Source organism: Melanaphis sacchari, unplaced genomic scaffold, assembly GCF_002803265.2.
Source record: "Melanaphis sacchari strain LSU unplaced genomic scaffold, SCAv2.0 Contig0_pilon_pilon, whole genome shotgun sequence".
Lineage (NCBI taxonomy): Eukaryota > Metazoa > Arthropoda > Insecta > Hemiptera > Aphididae > Melanaphis > Melanaphis sacchari.
This window is the reverse complement of record NW_020270366.1, coordinates 7,627,892-7,644,675: the sequence shown is the minus strand read 5'-3', so window position 1 is coordinate 7,644,675 and position 16,784 is coordinate 7,627,892. Positions and strand designations below refer to the sequence as shown.

The 16,784-nt window shown below is 26.0% G+C and overlaps 5 protein-coding genes across 6 annotated transcripts; 3 read left to right on the top strand and 2 right to left on the bottom strand.

Moving 5' to 3' along the window:
• Positions 1-8: 8 nt before the first annotated feature.
• LOC112600488 (dnaJ homolog subfamily C member 2) lies at positions 9-3,499 on the top strand. The gene is made up of 3 exons (XM_025347732.1): positions 9-130; positions 277-569; positions 1,842-3,499. The coding sequence occupies exons 2-3, from the start codon at positions 337-339 to the stop codon at positions 3,337-3,339; spliced, it is 1,731 nt and encodes a 576-aa protein (XP_025203517.1). The 5' UTR covers positions 9-130; positions 277-336; the 3' UTR covers positions 3,340-3,499.
• Positions 3,500-3,800: 301 nt separating this feature from the next.
• LOC112600472 (DNA replication licensing factor MCM4) lies at positions 3,801-6,836 on the bottom strand. Of its 2 annotated transcripts, XM_025347721.1 has the most exons (3): positions 6,746-6,836; positions 6,608-6,658; positions 3,801-6,537 (listed from the first exon to the last, which is right to left on the bottom strand). In XM_025347721.1, exon 3 carries the CDS (start codon positions 6,533-6,535, stop codon positions 3,890-3,892), a length of 2,646 nt encoding a protein of 881 aa, XP_025203506.1. In that variant the 5' UTR covers positions 6,536-6,537; positions 6,608-6,658; positions 6,746-6,836; the 3' UTR covers positions 3,801-3,889. The 2 variants fall into 2 exon arrangements, with proteins under 2 accessions (XP_025203506.1, XP_025203497.1); XM_025347712.1 differs by having other exon boundaries at positions 6,608-6,831.
• A 234-nt stretch (positions 6,837-7,070) lies between these two features.
• On the top strand, positions 7,071-9,587 carry LOC112593963. Its single transcript, XM_025338554.1, has 3 exons — positions 7,071-7,244; positions 9,024-9,268; positions 9,332-9,587. The coding sequence occupies exons 2-3, from the start codon at positions 9,037-9,039 to the stop codon at positions 9,499-9,501; spliced, it is 402 nt and encodes a 133-aa protein (XP_025194339.1). The 5' UTR covers positions 7,071-7,244; positions 9,024-9,036; the 3' UTR covers positions 9,502-9,587.
• On the top strand, positions 7,850-8,684 carry LOC112593951. Its single transcript, XM_025338544.1, has one exon. It carries the CDS (start codon positions 7,879-7,881, stop codon positions 8,638-8,640), a length of 762 nt encoding a protein of 253 aa, XP_025194329.1. The 5' UTR covers positions 7,850-7,878; the 3' UTR covers positions 8,641-8,684.
• A 443-nt stretch (positions 9,588-10,030) lies between the features above and the next one.
• LOC112595473 (MIP18 family protein galla-1) lies at positions 10,031-12,250 on the bottom strand. Its single transcript, XM_025340705.1, has 4 exons — positions 11,908-12,250; positions 11,757-11,836; positions 10,296-10,479; positions 10,031-10,223 (listed from the first exon to the last, which is right to left on the bottom strand). The coding sequence occupies exons 1-4, from the start codon at positions 12,089-12,091 to the stop codon at positions 10,126-10,128; spliced, it is 546 nt and encodes a 181-aa protein (XP_025196490.1). The 5' UTR covers positions 12,092-12,250; the 3' UTR covers positions 10,031-10,125.
• Between the last annotated feature and the right edge of the window lie 4,534 nt (positions 12,251-16,784).

The following is a 16,784-nucleotide window of genomic DNA, read 5'->3' as shown; positions in this document are numbered from 1 at the left end:
TATTCAAAAAAATTACTTTTTTTATTTTTGAGAATTTCAAATTAGTTGAAGTCCTCATTAGTGCATAATTAACATTAATATATGTATGATCAACATTTTATTCGTTATTTTAAAAATTTACAATTTAAGGGTAAGTACAATTTTTTGATTCTATGAATTTGATTTATAATAAAAAATTGTGTCAACTTAAGTTAACAAAAATATAGGTATGTTTTACATGGGTAAAATTTTATTTTTTTTAAGTTTCAATATCTATCTATGTCTGTGTTATTTCAGATTATGCGTGAGTAAATTTAATTGTGATTGTAGTACGTCATCAAATTACTTAAATATATAATGAAAGACAAAGAGAAACCATCTATACTAAATGTTCAACATCGTATAGTGGAAACGGTTGGACCATGGATATTGAGATATTTATCAGGCTCTACTGTTCAAGATAAATGTTTAACTAATGGTGAAGAAGTAGAAGATACAAACGAATCATTTATCGATGAAGAAAGTCAAGCAGATACAATTTATCTTAAAACTCTAGATCCTAAAGAATGGAAAGATCAAGATCATTATCAGTAATTATTAAATATATATATATTTAGTATTATATAGTCATACTTAATATCATTTATGATTTATCTAATAGACTGAACTATTATATTCATAATGAATAATGATTAGGACATACCTATTTATAATAAAAACTTATTCTATAGACTGGTAATGTGAGGAATGAATCTTTCATATTTTGCTATGCAAGATTTCAACCAATATTTTACGCTATCCAGTAGTCATAAAAACAAAAATTATATTATTTAAAGCAAATAATAAATTATTTTATTATTTTTTTTTTTTAATTCAATGTATAATACTATCCAGTTAAGTTAATATGTAAATCAATTAATTCTGTTAAGCTATGAAAACACTAATCATTAGTTTTTATAAGGTATTAAAAGAAAATATTACAAATGTTGTTTCTGCCGATTAATTTCTACTATGCATATACGTAAATAAACTCATGAAAATCATATTAATTTTTTAAAGCAGTTTAAATTTTTAAATTTTGCTATTATAATCAATCTAGTCTATATTTATATGATATAAAAGCTTATATATTTTTACAAGGAATATGAGATAACATTCACGTTCCCTTACTACATTCAGTTACTTACTTTTATTAGGCATGTATCCAATTTTTTTTTACTTGACATCATAACTTACAAAATATTAAATACTTTACATGATTATCCATCTCTTTTAAACTAGTAGCTTGTATTAGAGAAAAAGAGAAATAAATTCTTAACTAAAAATATATGTTAATAATAATAATAAATGATAAACAAAATGCATTAGATATTTAAAAAACAATAAATTAACTATACATTATATACATATTAACAAATGTATGACTTCAACTAATCGAGAAAATAACAAATTATAAGCAATATTTTTAACATTATTTTTTAAAATATTGAAATTTTTTTTGTATTGACACGGCATGTAGTTAAGATACATCAAATAGCTCACAAATGACTTACCAAAATATTTAAAAGAATATTTAATTGGGATATTATACTGTCTATTTTTTTGTTTTGCCTTCAAGATTTAGACCCACTATATAACCTTAAATCAAACTTTTAAAAGTGAACAGAATGACAACTTTTTATAAAGAAATTTAACTTATTTAGCTTTGTACATAACTATTTTTTATAATTAGTATTATGTGTTTGATAAATATCAACCATGGTGATATCTGAAGTAGTTGAAATTAATTTTAGTTAGTATTTTTTTCTTCTATAATTATTGAATTTTAATTAATATATAAATTTTTTTTTATCCTATTTCAGAGTCTTAGGATTATCAAAATTACGATATAAAGCCACTGAAGCACAAATCAAAACTGCTTATAGGCGTAGAGTTCTTAATCATCATCCAGATAAAAGAAAAAAGCTTGGTGAGAAGGTTCAAGGCGATGATGATTATTTTACATGCATCACTAAAGCTTGGGAAACTCTTGGAAATAAAACTAAAAGACGTGCATATGATTCAATTGATCCTAAATTTGACAACAGTATTCCTTCTAAGGAAATGGCGAAAAAATCTGACTTTTTTGAACTATTTGGCCCGGTATTTGTTCGTAATAGTATGTGGTCTGAGCAAAGTTCTGTACCACTTTTAGGTGATATAAATAGTAGCCGTGATCATGTTGATCGTTTCTACAATTTTTGGTATGGTTTTAATTCATGGAGAGAATTTTCATATCTTGATGAAGAAGATCGTGAACAGGCCTCAGATCGTGAAGAACGAAGATGGATTGAAAAACAAAATCGTGCAAATCGTACTAAACTAAAAAAAGAAGAGAGTACTCGTATTAGACAGTTAGTTGATCTTGCATATGCTAATGATCCAAGACTTTTAAAATTTAAAAAAGAGGAACAAGAACGAAAAGCTGCTGTGAAACAAGCCAAAAAAGACGCTATAAGACAAAAACTAGAGGAAGAAATTAGATTAAGAGAAGAAGAAGAAGCTAAAGTACAAAAAGAAAAAGAAGAACGCGAGGCTGCAGAAAAGGCACAACGAAATGCTCTTAAGGCAGAAAAAGATAGTCAAAAAAAAGCTTTGAAAAAAGAACGTAAACATATAAGGGACTTATGCAAAACAAATAATTACTATATACAAAACGGTGATAATGTTATTGAAATAATGTCTGGTGTTGAAAAAATTTGTGATCAACTTTCTGCCATTCAGCTTAAACAATTGGCAAGTGCCCTTCAAATAGAAGGTCGTAAAGCATTAATAGAAAAGCTTAAACAAATGGAATGTAGAGTTGAAATGAATAATGTTATTAAAAATGATACCAAAATAGTTGAAAAAAATAATAATGATTGGGAAACAGATGATGTTCAATTATTGATAAAAGCGGTCAATTTGTTTCCAGCTGGTACAAACCAACGTTGGGAAGCTGTTGCAAATTTTATCAATCAACATAGTAAGAATGGTGAACGAAATGCCAAACAAGTATTAGCAAAAGCTAAATCTCTTCAAAGTACTAACTACACTGACAATGCTTTAAAATCTGAAATGAATGCCAATGCCTATGATCAATTTGAAAAGGAAAAAAAATGTGAATCATTAGTACCTGAAGTGGTTTCAGAACGTCCAGTCGGATGGTCAGCAGACGAGCAAAAATTATTGGAACAAGCTCTTAAAACGTATCCAAATGCAGTAAAAGAACGTTGGGATAGAATAGCAGAATGTGTTCCAACAAGAACGAAAAAGGAATGTATGAAAAGATATAAAGAAATTGTTGAAATAGTAAAAGCCAAGAAAGCTGCTCAAGTGTAAAAGTTTATCAACTATTTTGAATGCATGTTAACAAAACTTAATGTTTTTATTTAAAAAATTTTTGTTTTGTTAATATTTTGAACAAAATTAAATTTTTAACTCAATATAGTTTTAATGATCATTAATCATTTGACACAATACAGACAACTTGTAAAATGTACTCATTTTTCTTAAGGTGTACCAATTTGTATAACACTCATAACATTGATTTCTGTTAGTCCCTCAATATTTTACAGAAAAGATTGATAGAAAACAAGTGAAATTACTAAATCATTTTTAAAAATGTATATATACATTATAAAGTATAAATATTATTTTTTTATTACTTATGTTCATATTATTACAGTTCATAATAAACAGTTGAACATTATGAGGAATGGAAGAAGTTTGTCAATAAAGCAATTATCTGTTAATGTTTGAATGAATTTTTTTTATTAATGATTTTGATTACCTACATACATTAAATATTATAAAAAGTACACACATCAATAATATTAATTAAAACAGTAATTATTTATGACGTAAAAAAAAGTATAAATTATTGAATAACTTAAATACTACGAATTGTAGTTCTTCCTGTAACTATAATTTGCCCCAAATCTTGGACTTCTTTAAGAGCATCATCAAACATTTCTCTGGTTACTTGAAATTGAAAAGCTAATTTAGTTTCTCTTAATAATTCTTGGTAGTTAAATATAGCAGATTTTGGTTGACTTGATATAACTTTAGCTAAATATTCTGCGAGATCATGTCGCCTTTGTCTTGCAGCTGAACTCAATCCTGTAGTCAATATTCCAACATCTATTTTACCAGAAAGAGGATCTGTAGCACTTTGTTTTAGGGCTTCTCTATATAACCTCCAAGCTTCATCAACATCTTTAATTTCTACAACGTTTGAATATCTCATTTTTGCATGAGCTTCTGATAATCGAATCAAAGATTCTAATTGTCTTGGATATGCAGATATTTGTCCTCTACCGCTTCCAACAGTTCTCATGTTTACATAATACTGAATAAGTTTTTGTCTGCTTTCTTCATTTAAAATCGGTTGAAATGTTTCTCGTCCATAAGTTATGTAATCTTGAAGTAGGCTAGTATCCATTTGTTCATCGCGTTCGTAGTGTTCAGTTTTGTAATATAAGGATACCAAGTGATTGGCTAATCTTCTATCATACTGTTCATTTTGCGGATCCAACATTAAAAATATTAAATCAAATCTGGATAACAAGGTGTGGGGGAGTTTTATATTTTCTATAATAGTCTTGTTTTTATTCCACTGGGATTCACACGGATTTGCTGCAGCTAAAATGGAAGTTCTAGCGTTTAATTGACAAATAATTCCTGCTTTGGCAATACTTAAAGTTTGTTGTTCCATAACTTCATGCAATACACTTCTGGCTGACTCGCTCATTTTATCAAATTCATCAATGCAACAAACTCCATTGTCAGCTAAAACTAAAGCCCCGGTTTGTAAAACCAGTTGCCTGGTTTCTGGATCTCTAATAACGTAAGCCGTCATACCGACAGCTGAAGACCCTTTACCACTAGTATACTGACTTCTAGGTACAATATCATAAACATAAGACAAAAACTGTGATTTACTTGTACCTGGATCACCACATAATAATATATTTATTTCAGATCTTAAATGACTTTTCTTTTTAGAAGTTTTTCGAGTACCACCAAACAGTTGCATTAGTATACCTTTTTTTATATCACAATTTTCGTATATAGAAGGTGCTAAAGTATTTGATAATCTATCGTAGATATCTACTGTCTTGGATAATTGTCGTAATATTTCAATTCGTTCTTCACTTATTTTATTTTTCTCTTCAACAGCAAATGATATACGGCTATCATCACTTTTTAAAAAGTGTAAAATGTCAATGTGAGTCCTGTATACACTTCGAAAGTTTCTCATTCTAGGATTAACTTGCATTGGAACAGCTCGATAAATACCCGTAACAGATACACGGTCACCAGCTTGCACAGTTTCAATAAGTTCATTATAAGAGTATAAATTTACAGTATGTGGAGTCTGACCAGCAGGCATTTCATCAGGGGATTCTTGAAGTTTAGTCAATTGTTTATCAGTAAAATTAGACTGGTTATGTATTAATTCAAAACAATGATTAGTATTACAATGAGGACAAAGAGTTGGCTCAGCAATATTACCCCGATCAATTTCTACAATAGTTGTATAAGAACATACAATACATCGGAAAAACGCATCACGCATCTCAGGTATAATGTCACTACATCGAATCACCATTCCTGAAACAGTTATTAGCTGATCCATATCTTCGGGATTAAGGAATCGCATATTTTTAGTTTTTTGTACATTAAAAGGACGCACTTGAAGAGCCTTGGTGACATGTGTCAAGTCAGCAGCTGGATATTTAGTGAAAAATACTTCATTAACAACTGTGTCAAATACTGGGATAACTTCTTGTGGATAACAGATTAATTGTTGATAAAGTTCAGAATCAAATTGATATAAGTGAGCACAATTTAAATCTACATATGGAATTTCCATTTCCAAAACATTACTTAATTTAGCCATATAATGAGGCAATTCAGTTTCATCGACACAAAATGTTTCAATAAAATTTTGGAATCTTAAACGACATTTATCAACTACAACATCTGTACCCCATATGACTAAATTGGGAGCAACATCTTGATTTTCGTTATCAGAACGAGGAGCTCCATTTTCATAATTTGTAGTATCCACTTGCCTTTGCCGACGATTAACTGATAAGTTATTTCTTTGAACTGAACCACCACTACGCATTGTGAAACCTGTAGCTCGAGAATCTATAGAACTTAAAGGAGAGCCATAATTTATTGGAGAGCTGAGGTCGACTTCACTGGTACGTAAACCTTGCAAAGGACTTGTCATAAAACGACGAGCTGGTGAAGATGCTTCAGAGACTATAGCACCTGATCGACGACTAGAAACAGATCCAGGTGTTCTAGTATGAGGTGAACGGCCATTAACTCTTGGTGTCATATTTCTAGAAGGAGTTCTTCCTTCTCTTGGAGTAGTACCATTTCTTGAAGGAGTACGGCCACCTCTTGGAGTAGTAGCATTATTTCGAGGAGTTTGTCTTCCTCTTGGAGTAGTTGTACCATTTTGAGGAGTTTGTTCTTCTCTTGGCGTAGCACCATTTCTTTGGGGGGTGCGACCAGACATACCTTAAATCACAACAAAAATTATGAGACTTAATAACTATCAAGAAAGTATAAGTTATAAAGTTGTATTTACTTGAATCTTCCAGAAACACAAATTAAAATGTGATACTTAGTGCAACTGTAACTATAAAATAAAGTGTATTTTATTATTCAACATGAATATAAAAAACATAAAAATAATAATTTCATTCTCTTGAATTCAAGTTCTGACCTCGGGTGGTTCAGTTGTCTCCTCACTCTCTTCTAAACACTGAATAGAAACTATAATATAACAAACAACAAGACAATAAGTAAATATTAATATATCAACAAAATCGGCGGGAAAATAATAATAAATTAAAAAAATCATAAATTATATTTTTAAAGGTTACTAATCAGTTTAACCATTTATTACACCATCACAAATCATATTAATAACATTTGTAAAACTTATACCTACACTGATAGAAAATAGAAATTCAATTTATGTTATCTGATAAAAATTATTGTTAAACAATTTTAGTGAGTCGTAACACTCGTAACAGTCGTAACCAGTAAATAGTTATAGTAGTATTAATAATTACTAATTAATAACTCTTTAGTCTTTAGTCTAAGTCTTTTTAGAGTATCGGTTAAAATATTAAAATTACTTGAAGTATTAATATTTATAGAAATTTAATTTTAATGCTGTGAATTTTACTTTATTTGTATTTCTAAAACTTGATTTTGAAGTAAGTAAAATCATAACATATTTAGTTTATATTTTAACTTTTTTTATCCAGTAATTTTATTACATGATATTTTATGGAGTTTTATACTCAAAAAATAGTTTTAGTTAGCTGCATATCTATATAATATTATTGTTGGAAAATATAACGACTGAAGAATAAATAATAATAATTAAAAATATTGGTTTGGTATATAATAAAATATCTTATGGATTTAGTTTAAAAACTAATTAATTATGTATTTTTTTTTATTTAGTTTCTATTTTATCTTAGGTAATTCCTCTACAATTTCCCTGTATATTCATGAAAATTATGTTTAATTAATTTTCAAGAATTAATTATTTTTAGTATTTTTATGTACCATTACATAGTGTTAAAACAATTATTATTTTATAAATACTTATTCAATTTCTTTAAAAATATATTAATTGGGAACAGTGTATGTAATAATTAAACTTTTTTAGCCATACAATCTAAATAGTATATTATGTTCCAAATAATTAGCATACAAAATATTATATTTATCAAATTTTTTTTAAATAAATTGAAATTCTAAGCAATATATATGTATTTTTGTTTTGACAGATTGAGTAAGTAAATTTATTAAAATTTAAATATACCTATATCAATAAATAGAATGGCATCAAAATTAAAAACCGCCGATACAGAAAAATTAAATATGGGAATGAAATCAATAGTAAACGAATTTGAAGTCAGTTGTGATAGGATCAAACAATTGAAAGACAACAATGAATTATATAATCAAATGGAACATATTGTCAACACATTATCTATTGAGAAAGAAAACAACAACTATGCTTCAAAAATTTTAAATTTTAAAGAATCTGTGGATAATGAAAAATTGTTTTACTCGAATAAAACTGGTATTTCTCTCAATTTTTTATCAAAAAATGAACAGTTAGAATATGCAGCAAACATTCTACAAGAAACTGGTATTGATGATTACAATACAAATAGCATATTCACTAAATATTTGTCAATCATTGAAAGATGTAATAAACAAAAAGAATTAATTGATGACATTGATGAATACTTAAATAAATTAAAAATAGTAATTGAACAACAAAATGATCTTAAATGTGAATTATCTAGTATAAAATACTCACCTGTAGGCTATTCAGCTGAACCTATCAACATTAAACCAATTGAAAATATACAAACTGTGGACAACTGTGATGCAATTGTGGAGTTAGTCAAAAAAGTAACAGACATTGAAAAGAAACAAGAAAAAATATGTTTAGAAACTTCTAAATTAAAATCTGCACAGAAGAAAACATATCATGGACTACCACCAAATATGGATCAAGCAATGATGGCAGTACAAATAGCAGAGCAAACAATGAAGTCCATAACTAAAAAATTAATGGAAAAACTTTAAAAATATAATCTTGTAAACTGATTATTTTTAACATAATGTACCAAATAGTGTTATTTTTATTACTTACCTACTTTGATTATAATTAAAATGTATATTCTATTTACGTAAAACAAAATTTCATAGCTTTTAATAATTATTGTATTAGGATTATATTTATTTAATATGAAAATAATTTATTTTGATTTACACTATTTTGTAATTACTTTTATTATAGTAGAAATAAAAATATGCATTTATTTTTTAAAACTTTGTTTTTATCAATCATGTTTTCATTAGATATTAAACTATAAATTATTGTTATCTACCTAATAAGTTAATAAATAAATGTTATTACTTATTATAAAATATATTGAAACCATAATTTTTAATTTTTTTTTTTTTAGTAATTAATCCATTATGGACAATGAAAATACAACTATGGAATATTTATTTCAAGTAGAAAGACAAGCAGAAAAAATACTCCTTAGTAAAAGTGAAATGGTTGCTTTAGATAAAAGTAGAAATAGTAATCGAATGGCCATTAGAGCATTAACAAACTCTAAAAATCTAGAAGACAAAATATGGATGGCAGTTGGATTATCCTTGGTAAAAGTTTCTGTTGAAAAAGCTAAAAAAATGTTACAAGCAGGTACACCTATAATGCTTTATTAATTAGTGATGTTCTTGTATAAAAATACAAAATAATTTTCAGATCAATTAACTTTAAATACACGTATGAATATTCTTAGAAGCAACATTAAAGTTGATGTGAATAAATTAAATGATATGGAATATAAAGAACCAGTAAAAGGGTTATTTTTAAATCCACTCACCAAAAATGAAATGCAAGCAATGAATCAAGTACTAGGTATAACTGATTAAAACACAGGTGTCATATTAATATATTAATTTAAATGAAGAAAAAATGATTAACTTGGAATATTATACTTTTATTATTGGTATATTTATATTTTAACGCATTCAATCAAGTTTTTATTTAGATGATTATTTAAATATATTATACAGTTAATTATTATTTATTACCTAAGTGTAATTCTTTTATTAAACAATACTGATACTTTCAATAACATTAATAATTTTTAGAGTTAAATTATTTCATATATGTAATTGTATTTTTCACATAATATAGTCTAAAACAACATTTTTAAAAAAAAATATAAAAATTAAAATAATTATTTACTATTTTTATTATCACTTTTTAGGTTTCTTACTTACTGTTGAGTTTGAAAAGATGTTTTTAAGTTTATATTTCAAGCTTACTATTATTTTAAGTACTTTTATTTATAAAAATCAAATTCCATTCTGTAATTATGATTTATAATTAAATTTTTAAACAGTATAATAAACTACAAAATTATAATAATATTTACATATAATTGAAATTATTCAATACAATTTACTTAAAAAGATCATTAAAAAGGCATACACCATCGTATAAACTTTCAATATATATATTACACATAATATATACTTAAAACTTAATTTTTATTCTTCTTCTTTTATACATTTTTCCACTACATCTCTTAAACTTGGATTTTCCATTGCAGCTGCAACACGTTCTTTATCATTTATTTGTTTGTTAACTGTAAATATAATGATTTAATAAATCGATAATTAAAAAAAAAAAAACATATAATCCATAAACATGTATTTACTTTCTTCTTCAGTTGTGTGAGCACCTTCTTTAATATATATATCCAATTTAACATTCTCCAAAATAGATCTTATAACTTTAATTCTTATGCTAAGCCCAATTAAAGTAGCTAAACTGCAATGTGGTACTGTAGGGTTAAATTCAATTCGGACTGTATACAATTTCAAGTTTCTTTGATTAATTACCTGCAATTATTATTTTCAAAGTTACTTTTTAGTGATTTAAATATTCTAATAAGTAACCTTATTCATTAATATATTATAATCCTAGTACATAAAAATAATACATTTAGTTAGAATGACATAATCATAGGTGCTGAATTTATAACAATTAATTTATAGATATTAAAATAAACATACTTATCATTTTTTTATAGCACACAAGTTATGTTATTTATAATTTGTATTAGTAAGCAAAAAATAAAAGATGGTAAGCAATAAATTGGAGTAAAATATATTTATGTTAAATCTCTAGAAGTATATATCAGATTAAATACACATTACTAGCTATATAACTTATTCCTAAATTATTGCTCTGAGTAAATAATTTTTTGTTACTACTAAAAGTGAATGAGTGTTTTCTATAATGCGACAATTACTTTTTTTTTTTTTAATTTATTTTATTTTAATACATTTTAAATCTAACGACATAATTTTAATTAAAAAATGTAATTTAATCATTACATTTTTGTATTATTTTAAATACATATCAATAATTTACATACAAAGTAAAATATCTAACCAGCAGTGTACAATTGTGTATATTATTTTACATTTGTACTTAATAATGCTATTGATAGAAATGAAATAGTAAGAAACATTTTAGAGGTAACCAATTACATATTTCTTTTATTATATGGTAAGTAATATTATAGTATAATTATATTATGCAAATATCACCTTAATAACTTATTAAACATTCAATCCTGTATGATCCAGAATAATTAATTTATATATTATTTTAATCTGCAGCTGCTGGAGTCATTATTATTTTAACAGTTCATATACATAGTAGTGAGTTTTAGACTCTGACTGATTACGACAAGTGCCGATAATTGTAGCCAATGATAGAGGAACTTGTCTGTATGGTGTTTTCCAGACTTATTTGAAATAGAGTATGGAATTAAGGTTGATTCCATGAGTACTAGTTTTTTTTTTTTTTTTTAATGTAAAAATAAATGCAATAATTTGTTTATTGAACAATGAAGAAGAGTACTAAGTATTTTAAAATGGTATTTTTTTTTTTTGTGTCAACTGCATAGAAGTACTTGATTGTTATATTTAATAACTAATAGTAAACAGTTTTCACAATGGTGGCTGATCCTATAAATTTGGGAGTGTAATTCAAAGCCTCAAAGGGAATATGTATGTGCACAAGTTTAAGTATAACTTGAATGAATAAATATTGAATATATTATAATTGCATCTGTTTACCAAATAAAATCATTATTTTGAATACTAACCTCCACTCCATTTTCATACACAACATTAAGGTCTTCTAGTGTAGAAGGTTTTTCAGGATCCTTAATTGTTCTAATAATATCTGCTTGTTCAAAAATAATTTTTAAACCAATTGATAATATTGTGTAAATGCCTAACATTGAATATACCTACCAAAGATTTGGTCCTTCAATTCTTGTGTTTTCTCTTCGAGTTGTTCATCTGTAGCTTCGATTTCAATTGTAGTAGCCGTTGTATTTCCACTGTCATTTTTTAAATACTTCTCTTGAATAATTTTTTTTGTTTGTTGCATGAGATTAGCAAACATCATCAACAAACTACTTATAGTCAAAATCATGAGCAAATATTTTTCTTTGGACTTCAGTTTCGATAAAAATAAAAATTGTATACACAAAATTGTATTTATAAGCAAGTACCAGGTAGTATTTTAAATTTTCTTCGTTTCAGACATAGTTGCACTTATAGTTGTTACTACTTACTGATTACAAATGATTATTAATATTATTATCATCTACAAAAACAACCAATTTGTATCACAGAATATTATTTATTCCATAGACGGGGCTAATACAGTTTTCCCAATTTTGATAACAGTGAGATATCACCAAATTAAATTTCGGGAGATCAGTTATACCAACATTGGAACAACAATTTTTTCGCATCAAAATAATATAAAAAAAAGTTTTTTTTGCAAAGCCGACGTTGCCAACATTATATCACAAAAATTCTTATTTAAAATAGCTAAAAACCTAACTACCGTTGCTTATCAATAAAATTATAACTACTGTTTATCAATACTAACTTTAATGCGAATTTACAACATGTTTTTTATGCATAAATGAATACAATTATTGCCTAAGTTGCATACTAAAAAGCATTAGTATTAGCAGTGACATTATTGTGGGGCAAAGGTATCATAATGAAAATTGTTTTTAGACTTGCGTAAAACAAACTATAAAGTAATAACTATACATCGAATTCATTTAAATATATTGCAGTATTATTGCTATTACTAATAAAACTATTCAAATTATTGTCAATGCTGTTAAAGAACTTCAATGAACATAACATTTCCTATCGATAGACATAACAATTTTACTTTACGACCAAGGTCTACCTTTTTATGAGAAATTTCATAAGTACCTATACAAACTAATACAAGATAAAACTAATTTCAATATAAAACATGAATAATATGAAATTAATTTAATGAAAAAATACTCGATGTATTCTGTATAACTATAACTTATAATTTATTTAAAGTAAAAACTGCATACGAATGCGGAGTAACGAATAATCGTAGTAAAATCATGAAAGTGTTTACCATCAATCGTATAATAAATACCTACTAAATAGGTAGTACGATGCAACTATGCATTAATAATGTTGAATCTACTTAATAAGTCATTCTTTATTTTAAATTTTAATCTAACATGAGTCCTGTCGAAATGTAAATTTAATTGTTATATCATAAGGTTACCTACCTATATCAATAAATTATACTCAAATAAAAATATAGACTATAGGTAGGTAGTTATTCTTGTATAAAATCTTTTTAAACATTTTCAAACCAGAGTGCACAGGTAAGCATTATTAAGAAACAGCAGTGTCTGCTCTTGCTGCGCTTACAGACAGCCTGATCCTGCCCAATAAACTGGCCACTGGTAAGAACAAGTAATTTATTGGTCTAAATATATTAAGTAAATATTAGGACTGTTCATTTATTTCAGAAATCATTTACAACCGTTTTAGGCGATTATGAATTAGTTCGATAGTAAAAAACGGAGCTAACAATTTTTAGTTTAACCTAAGGGCATCTTGATCAGATTGAAGATTGGGCCTTTTGACGCCAGTCCGACCCTGCAATACTACTCGACTGTAGCACACGGTCAAGACATTATATTGTAACACTTAAAATGTATAGCATTCCAGTGTTGGGTTATAAGATTGTGTCGCTATATATTTATCATAAGAAAATACAATTTCCCTAAGTGTATAATAGTTTTTAAGCACGCATACAAGTATTTGAATAACCGCAGGTGGTTGGCGGTAAATAATAATAAATAACACAGATAACAATGTGATAACTGGTAATTGATAACTGATAATGCTGAGTACGGTGGCAGCGGCATAAGTGGAAGGACTGTAGTGGATGGTAGTGGCATCATAACAACATTTGAATAGTTTCACTTGTCGGACGTTGTTTACTTGTTTGTCAATACTCAATTGTGAATTTGTGAATTGTTTTTACTTTTTAATATTATAATAATATTATACTGTTATTATCCCGTGTATTAACAATGACTACCTTTATGTAAATTGTATGAATTTACATTTTCTATAAATAAGCATTTTAACTTTTAAAAAAATATGTATTTTTGAAATATCAAAATCGAATAACGCTATAATTTCTTACAATCAAATACCTCATATCTGTATAGCTATAATACATAGAATATATTTTAGTCTAACTATACCTACACTACTTAAAATTATAACTTGCGTTAGACCACAGATAAATATGTATTAAGTCTAGACTATTTTTTATAATAATTAACAGGGCTTAGGACTTGGGACTATGTGCTTAAAATCTATTATAAGATTTACATAACACCAAATAAATCGATAATTGCAGAAACGACATGAGTCAATTTTTTAAAATTTTTGGATAATTGATAAAAAGCGTATAATTTAAATAATTCTAAAAAAAATTCTTATTTAAAAATGAATACTTGTAGAAATATATTATGCACTGATTATACATAATTTGTGTATATAAATAATGTGATATTTTTTTTATTATTGACTTTCAAAGTTTTCTGACTCATGACGTTTCACAAAAAATGTGACTCGTGTCGTTTTTGTAATCATCCATTCAAGTATAACAATGATTGTATATAAATCACAATTTAATGTTGTTTTTAAATTAAAAATAATTTTTAAACTATTTATCGAAGTAACTTGAACGTTGTTCGTTGTTTCTATCACTGAACGGCGAACACCCAATTACACCTTTTTTTAATTAAAAGCCTTTCTTCTGGAGAAATACTTCTGAAATTAATATATTCTTTTCTAATTTCCTCTCTTATTTGCTATACCTATATATAATTAAGTTTTTACATTTTTTTTCATTATGTCTCAATTTACGTATAAATGAAACAATTGCGTTGAGAGTGATTTAATGGATGTGATTTTTTTCTTGTTCTTCTAAATTTTGTAGTATTTCATATACAAATTGCAAAATCTTTGTCAGATGGCATTTTTTGTTACTAAAATATTATCTGTCTAATCTTGTCTTGACTAATAAGTAATAAATGATATGCGCGTACAGAAAACATATAATACGTCTTGAATTCGTTCAAAAATTGGTAAACCACAATATTTTGTAAAATCATCTTATATTTTAAAACAACAAATAATTTTTTAATATACAATTAAAATTTTTAACCATTTCACTATTTAAATATATGATAGTCCTCAGTTTTTAAAAGTGGTAAGGAAAATACATGTATATTATTAACCAGGACGTACTCGTACATGTGAGAAAATCGTGGACGCAATTTGCATTTCGTAATATATATTTTCGTATTTTGGGACATAATTCGTATGTAGCCAAATGGCTAAAAAAAAAATAGGTTTTCAGAATATTTTGAAAATCATTCCATGTATAGAAAAAAAAAAAAAAAATATAAACATTTGTTGAAAAAAGACTAAACTTTTGAGCAGAGCGATGAATGTATTAATGTTACAATTATGCGTTTTACATGTTTTATATGTTCATATACCATAAGTTTTCGAAAAAATTACTACGGTTTTCAATTTCAAAAGGTTAAGTAACTACTTGACTTTGACTTTTATCATCATCGATTGCATCTGATTAAATTAAACAGACGTCTTCTGTTTAAAATGGAATTTAGATTTATCATCTAGATATACAGTCTCATATTTAATCCCAATTTGTCTTCTCTTATTTCAGATTTCTCTTAACCTACAAATTACAAACACATAATATGATTATTAAGCTTCTATATATGAACTCTATTATGTCTATTTTAAACTAACATGAACTTACCAAATCTAAAAATTTCAAACATTAATAATATTTAGTGTTTCTAATTCAAAACCCTCTGAGCCATAACCAAAGCACTCTTTAAAATTTTAAATTAGTTCTTATATAATACTCGTTCCACTTTTCCTATCTTCGATATGATTAAAATATATACCCGATAATCCTTGAAATATGTTGAATTGATGGTGCCGATGGTGGTACAATACTTACTTATTTAATCACTAATAATTTAATTATTTTGATTTAGCTTAACTTGGCTTATCTCTTATTACTTATACCTAATGTTCTTATTGACAGATTGTGGCCAATATTATGAAGAAAATAAAATGGAATAAACAATTGAAAAAAAAAATGAGATATGGTTAATAAATAAATGGTTTTAAATCAATATTTTATTAAAATTTAGAATTTAAACGACAAAATTTATTTCAAGTTTCTTTACCAATCAATAATTAATTTTTTTTTTTTTATATAATTACTTTAGTATATTTTGCTGTGAATCATGACACAATGATTCATATTTAAGCAAAATATTAACAACAGTTAACATCAAGTCTTGATTCTGATAAATTAATAAGGTATTACCTAATACAATTATTTGCATAGATCTATACTCTAATAGGAGTATAGATATTAAAAACAATATTTGTATTTAATAAAACAATTTTATATAATTATAAGAATAAAAAGCAAGAAAACTATTTTTGAAAAGAAAAATAATTTTAAAGACAGTAAATTTTAAACAAAAAATAATACAGAACAAATATTTTTTCACATGATCAATATTTTTTTCCTTCTTTCATGTATAATAAACACATTGTTTGTCACAAAAAATACAATTTAATTTAATCAAAAATTCGGTAAATATTATTATTTACTAACTAAGAAAACATAATTGAATACAATAAAATAATAAATTATTATTAGTGCTAATAAAAGTATATAAAAAAAAATTGACCAT

Coding starts and splice junctions, on each gene's coding strand:
- LOC112600488 (XM_025347732.1), top strand. CDS start 337: ATGAAAGACAAAGAGAAACCATCTATACTAAATGTTCAACATCGTATA. Junction 570..1,841: donor AAAGATCAAGATCATTATCA/GTAATTATTAAA, acceptor ATCCTATTTCAG/AGTCTTAGGATTATCAAAAT.
- LOC112600472 (XM_025347721.1), bottom strand. CDS start 6,535: ATGTCTGGTCGCACCCCCCAAAGAAATGGTGCTACGCCAAGAGAAGAA.
- LOC112593951 (XM_025338544.1), top strand. CDS start 7,879: ATGGCATCAAAATTAAAAACCGCCGATACAGAAAAATTAAATATGGGA.
- LOC112593963 (XM_025338554.1), top strand. CDS start 9,037: ATGGACAATGAAAATACAACTATGGAATATTTATTTCAAGTAGAAAGA. Junction 9,269..9,331: donor TAAAAAAATGTTACAAGCAG/GTACACCTATAA, acceptor AATAATTTTCAG/ATCAATTAACTTTAAATACA.
- LOC112595473 (XM_025340705.1), bottom strand. CDS start 12,091: ATGATTTTGACTATAAGTAGTTTGTTGATGATGTTTGCTAATCTCATG. Junction 11,837..11,907: donor ATTGAAGGACCAAATCTTTG/GTAGGTATATTC, acceptor TTGAACAAGCAG/ATATTATTAGAACAATTAAG. Junction 10,224..10,295: donor TCACACAACTGAAGAAGAAA/GTAAATACATGT, acceptor TTATATTTACAG/TTAACAAACAAATAAATGAT.